The 6,888-nt window shown below is 30.6% G+C and overlaps 1 protein-coding gene across 1 annotated transcript; it reads left to right on the plus strand.

The window, feature by feature from the left end:
- Window positions 1-3,918: 3,918 nt before the first annotated feature.
- LOC133797422 (NAC domain-containing protein 43-like) lies at window positions 3,919-5,751 on the plus strand. The gene is made up of 3 exons (XM_062235318.1): window positions 3,919-4,247; window positions 4,351-4,625; window positions 4,724-5,751. Exons 1-3 carry the CDS (start codon window positions 4,064-4,066, stop codon window positions 5,570-5,572), a joined length of 1,308 nt encoding a protein of 435 aa, XP_062091302.1. The 5' UTR covers window positions 3,919-4,063; the 3' UTR covers window positions 5,573-5,751.
- Window positions 5,752-6,888: the final 1,137 nt, after the last annotated feature.

The raw sequence follows: 6,888 nt of genomic DNA on the forward strand, positions 1-6,888 counted from the left end.
GGCGCGATTTTTTTTATGATCGTGTATATTGTAGTTGTTTAGAGCATCCTGCAAATTTTCAGAAAATTTCGAATAGTTTACAGTACTGAAAACTAGGTTCAAACATGTTGCTTTCTACGCGCATAAAAAAAATTAGTCACACGTGCAACATGTTTGAACCAAGTTTTCGGTACTGTAAACTATTCGGAATTTTCTGAAAATTTGCAGGATGCTCTAAACAACTATAATATATACAGTCATAAAAAAAGATCACGCCGAAAACTATTCATAGGTCAAGAATACTGAAAGTTCCACCAGTAAAATATAAGGTGATGAAGCCCTGTAGAAAAATTCCCTTATATATATACATACATATATATTAATTTAAGAACTTCATTTGTACTCAACAACGTCCACGTTAGAAACGTTGAAAATTAATACCTAGAGGTTCTGCATTAAAAATGAGCAAAAATAATCGTTTTTCTTTTTCTTTTTTTGGAAGTAAAATATTCTGTCTGGTAGTGTAAGAAAATATTTACCTAAAGAAGAATGCTCCGATTAAGGATATATGTCCAGCCAAACATAATCGTTTAGGTATTTGTTTATATATCTAATTATTTTATATTTTGCTTGTCTTAGTAATATTTATATATTTTTTTTAAATGAGACTTTTTGTGTGGATGATTTGAATAATAAATATGTTGTTCGTTTTACATTGAACAGTGATATACAAATAGTAAAGAAACAACAGATTTGATTTCAATCAATATAAGTAACGGTTCAAATTTTCATACCCAAAAAATAGAGCGGTAGGTAAAATAGTAAGTTATTTTATTTAATTTTAAAACTATTATTGATCGCTCTAGAAATTTTGCCTTTAGACTATACATCATTTATTTTTATTTTTATTTTTATTTTTTGAGGAAAAGAGACTGTATATCAAATTTGAAGTTGAACACAATTTCATTTATTTTTGGGGTGGAACGGATATGTAGAATGAGTATGAGATGTTTCCAATTCTTTAGAGGAAGTGGGAGAATATGTTGTTTTTTCTATTTGTTAATGATAATTGTAGAATCATAACTTTATTTACTTTTTGAAGATTAATATGTAATATGAATTTATGAAATTATTACATCACAGATGGACCCTGTAGTTAGGGTCTAGAGCTATAGGGGGCTGATTGAATTAGTCCCCACTGAAAGAAAAAATATATATATTTAAAAGTAAATTTAAAAATTCTCCACAAAATATTGGAAAAAAGTCCTCACAAATACTTTGAAAAATATTAATTAAGCCCCAGAAAAAAGATAGAATTACTAAAAATAATTATAATTTTATTTGAAATAGACAATTGTAATTTTCTTTATATTTATTTTAATTCCAATTAATATATAGAGTAATTTTTATTTTAAGCTCCCATAGAACAAAAATTCTGAGTTCGTCACATTAAATCTATATTTAAAAAATCTCAATTTAATTGTTTAATGCTATTTTTTTTAACATCAATTTTCATCTTTTGATATTTAATTTAAATTTTTTGAATTGTTAAATGTTAAATGATCAAATTGTTAGTTTTCGGTACTAGAAAATATAAGCATTTTAATAAATAGATGCTAAATGGTTAAATGTTTAATTTTGTGCTTAATGTCTAATTTCTGATTGTCAAATACTCAAAGTAAAAAAATAAAAATAAATTTGACCGGTTCAAACAATTATATTTTTTAATTAAATAATAAAACTTTTATTTTTATTTTTTTTTTATAAAAACCTAACATATATAAGAATATTTTTAATAATAGATACGTTAAAATATATATATATATATATATATATAAAAAGCTACGCACGAAATATAAATTTGCTAATATATTAAACTAAAATGAAAAAAATATCTCGTTAATTTTTTATAACATATCATATTTTAACGTATGTATTAAAAATACGTAGAATTTGATTGCCTAACTATATTTAAAGTTTAGTATTTTAAAATTTAATTTGAAGAATTTTTTTTTCAAATTTAAATATTTTTATTTTCTTTCTTGTTATGTATATCATTTTTTTTTATATTATTAAATATTAATAAGTTAAATGACTACCTACAAAAAATATTATGTATTGATGTAAAATGTATCACGTATTGATGAAAGAAAAAAAATCACGTTTTCTTCTAAAAAAAATATTTATTTTATTCATTCTTGTAAAATATATATTATTATAATTTTTATTGACAAATTTAACATAATTTATCTTGCAAAATAAACTTTTTTAGTCAGCATATACCAACACTCAAAAGTTCTTTAACAATGAGAAAGCTCTTTTAAAATAAAAGCCTAAACAACAATTAGAAATTTCAAAATTTTACTTTTCTTCTCCTAAGTGTAAAAGCTATGCAAAATAGTATTACTAGTAATCATGCATAATGAATTATTATTATAAGAATAATTCTATGGTGCATACCTAAAAAGGTAATCATGCATAATGAATTATTATTATAAGGATAATTTTATGGTGCATACCTAAAAATGTTTGCATCGGTATATATTTTCTATGTTTTTTGGTCGTGAATAGTTTTTGGCGCGATTTTTTTTGTGATTGTATATATTGTAATTATTTAGAGCATCTTGCAATTTTTTAGGAAATTCTGAATAATTTACAGTGCCAAAAACTAGTTTTAAATAAGTTGTTTTCCACGTGCATAAAAAAAATTAGTCACGCGTGCAACAACCAATTTGAACTTAGTTTTCAGCACCGTAAATTATTTAGAATTTTCTAAAATTTGCCAGATACTCTAAATAACTACAATAAACACGATTATGGAGAAAAAAAAACCGCACCGAAAACTATTAACGAACGGGAACACATAAGGTATGCACCAATACATTTAAGTATGCACCGGTGCATAACTTTTGCGTTCTTTGATCTTGCATAGTTTTCATATATATTAAGCATCCTATAAATACATGCAACAAAATGGAAGAATTATATATTAAGTATATTACATCGACTCTAGCTATACTATAGCTATATATTGAGTATAATCATAATTATTAAGAAATAAAATAAAATGGAAGTCTTGATCGAAAGGTAGGCACGTGAAAAAAGAAAGAAACAAATAAATAAGAAAAAGAGTCCTCACTTTTATATTTCATCATGTTGAGAGAGGAGAGTGAGAGGAAGGGAAGGGAAGGGAAGTCCAAATAGTCATGATTGTCAATGGGCAATGCATCACCAATAATCCATAAAGTAATAATCAAACGAGTAAAAAAGCCCAATGTCACTCCCTATACGACACATTTTTCATTTTAATTTCATCTAAAAGGCCCGCTAGTTAGAGAAAGCACAAACTATATCCTAATTATAATAACCCCCAAATCTCTTTATTTTTTTTCAAAATTATAATTTTGATGTTTTAAAAATTATTTTTGTTGGGGTATGGTTGTGAGAAAGAAAAAAAAAAGGTACATGGTTGATTAATTTAGATTCTCAGAGGTGCTTTTCCGGGGGGAGATTTTAAGGTCAAGCGTCATAGTTGTGGATGTTAGCCTGCGCTCTTACACTCTTTACAACGTCCATTTTAAGACCCTTTTTCGGTAACCACATCCATTTGACCCCACGACCACCATTTACCAATCAGACAATTGATAAATATGTATGTATATATATATGTAGATACTAGAAGAAGAAGAATAATACTATCACCTTGTTAATTAATTTCTTCAATCTTTGTTGGTAGGTGGCTGGCTATTCTCGGAGCACAGTGTCTGGACCAAACCCCACATTCTAAATAATAATAATTGATATAATTTTCTTTTCATAGAAATGTGTCCCCTTTCAAGCCTATTATTATTTCAATGTATACCTTACACTACCCATTTTCATATAAATATATAAACCCACACCATATGAGACCAACTTGGTTTTATAGTTTCCATTAACTCCCTTTCTTTTTGAAACTTGTACTTATATATGCGCGCATCACACCTTACTTTGTTTGGATTATTCTGGCGGAATTGATCACCACCATCATCATCATAATCAGCTTTCTTGTGAGACAAAAAACTTTTCCGAATTATATTATCAAATGCCCGACAGTATGAGTATATCTGTAAACGGCCAATCCCAAGTCCCTCCTGGCTTCAGATTCCATCCAACTGAAGAAGAGCTTTTGCAGTACTACTTGAAGAAGAAGGTCTCCAACCAGAGCATCGATCTCGACGTCATCCGCGATGTCGATCTTAATAAGCTTGAGCCATGGGATATCCAAGGTATATGTTCATGTAACAATGTTAATACACTACTTTTTCGGCAATTGATCGATCATAAAGGATTATATTAGTAGTTATAATATGATTTTAATTGTTGTTGCAGAGAGGTGTAAAATCGGAACCACTCCACAAAACGACTGGTATTTCTTCAGCCATAAAGACAAGAAGTATCCGACCGGAACGCGCACGAATCGAGCCACAGCCGCCGGATTCTGGAAAGCCACCGGCCGTGACAAGGTGATTTACAGCCACTCCAAAAGGATTGGTATGAGAAAGACTCTAGTCTTTTACAAAGGCCGAGCTCCCCATGGCCTCAAGTCTGATTGGATTATGCACGAATACAGACTCGATGACAACACAAACGACAACAATATTCATGTAAGCACAGCACAGCACAGCCAGCAAAAATTTTAACTAAATTTACACTCATAATTATATATATATTGACATTGACATTTTTTGGATTATACAAATAGTCGTCAGCGGTGATGGTCGAGATTTCTCCAGAAGAAGGATGGGTGGTTTGTCGTATCTTCAAGAAGAAAAATCATCACAAAACCCTAGACAGCCCAGTGATGTCTTCCGCGACTATTGGCACAATGGAATCAACGGACCAGATGACGATGTTTGATTCATCATCAATCGGTAACGAGGGAGCTTTGGAGCAAATATTTCAGTACATGGGAAAGACTGGTTCTTGCAAAGAAGAAGAGGTGAACATTAACGAAGCTCAAGCTGCTGGCACAGAAAACGATACCAATGATGACACAAACGACAACAACCAGACAAGTAGATTCCTTCCAACATCGTCCCTGGTCAACAGTAGGGCTGCTGTTATGAACACGAACAACAATCTCAGTGGATGCGGTGGCCACGAGAGCTCATCATTCTTGAAGCTTCCGAGCCTGGAGAGCCCAAACTCCAGCCAAAATGGTTATCAATCCATGAATAGTAATAATAATAACAATGTTGATATTAATCCAAACTTTGGGTTTATGAATCATCATCAGACCATGGACTCCAATCTGATGATCATGACCAACTGGGCAGCTCTTGATCGGCTAGTGGCTTGTCAGTTAAATGGCCAAACCGAGGTTTCCATGGATTATTGTACTGATAATCATAATCATAATAATCATCATCATCATCATATGCAAGTACCTGCAGTGACTACCTCCGTCCGATCATCTTCATCTGGCAAAGTACCCTACCATGCCACCCTAGAGTACAACAACGAAATTGAGCTCTGGAGTACTTTTGCCAGGTCATCATCATCCTTGTCGCCGTCCGACCCAATATGCCACGTGTCCAATGCTTCATTATAACATAACAGCCCAACTAATAATAAGAATAATTATATATATTATTATTTTTTTATATATATATATATTATGTGTCATGTAGTTGTTCAAAGTCATAGAGGAACATAATTACCCACCAGGGCGGCAGGCAGTTATATGTGTATGTAACTATCGTAATTAATATTAATTACATTTTACTTGATGTTTAGAGACAATTAATAAAAAGCAGTTGATGATTAAAAAAGCTTTAGATGGGATGGCATTGTCAACCAATTTTTTTCTCCTCCGCCTAATCACGATGTCTACCATTAATTTTCTATCTAGAAGATTATTAGTAAGTTAATTATTATGGCCAGGTAACTGGAAATCATAACATCTTTTCTCTAACTACTTCAACTCTAATTTTACACTTTTATTGATATTTTTGTAAATAATAACAGAGTTGATCAGGAGCAGTATAATATAATAGTAAAAAGCAATTACATCTTTCTCTATATCATGTTTAAATGGTAATGAGACCATGCATGTACATGGCTTTACTGGTCCTCAAATTAAGAGGCACTATGTATATATCTATGTCAAGAGCTGATGGCATGGTGCATATATATATATATGTATAATTTCTGTAAATATATATATTATATGATGAGATAAGACGCGATACAAGTTAGAAAAAGAAAGAGAGATGGCTTGCCCTACTTGAAACAAGTCAAAAGAGAATCAAAGAGACTTTTTTTTTTTCATCTAAATTAGTCTAGTGTCAGAGGAAGGAAAAGCATTTGCGCACTCGCTAGTTGACCAGATCGACGAGAAGTCCCAGTACGTAGTACTACTTAGATACACATATAAACTAAAGGCTCTCATTTATATATGGTAGAGAAATTTAATATAATTATATGGAATCAGAGATAAAGGTGTACAAATCACATATGAAATTATTGAATTAATTTGACAAAATATTATTTCTGTCTTTTTTTTTTTGAGGGGTATAGTGTGCAGTACTGTAGAAATATCTACTTTTGATTCACATGCATATTGGACAATTACGATAGATATTTGTAACAAGTTTGGTACATATACTACACACACAGTCCACACCAATCAGTCAAATCGCTTTATTTTGTACTCAATCATGGCAGAAAAATACTAACTATAGTCCACAACCTTAGAAAAGAAAAAATAAATATAATCATTACTCCGTTATCGTGCTTTGCTCCGAGATCTATATAGTGTTTACCTAATTACTTTCAAAGTCTAATTAAGTACTTTCCTTGTTTAATCATTCTTTGGGATTTCTGGAATAAGAAGATATTAAAATTAATCGCCGACTAAATTAAATG

The sequence above is a fragment of the Humulus lupulus genome, chromosome 8, assembly GCF_963169125.1.
Source record: "Humulus lupulus chromosome 8, drHumLupu1.1, whole genome shotgun sequence".
Taxonomy (NCBI): Eukaryota; Viridiplantae; Streptophyta; class Magnoliopsida; order Rosales; family Cannabaceae; genus Humulus; species Humulus lupulus.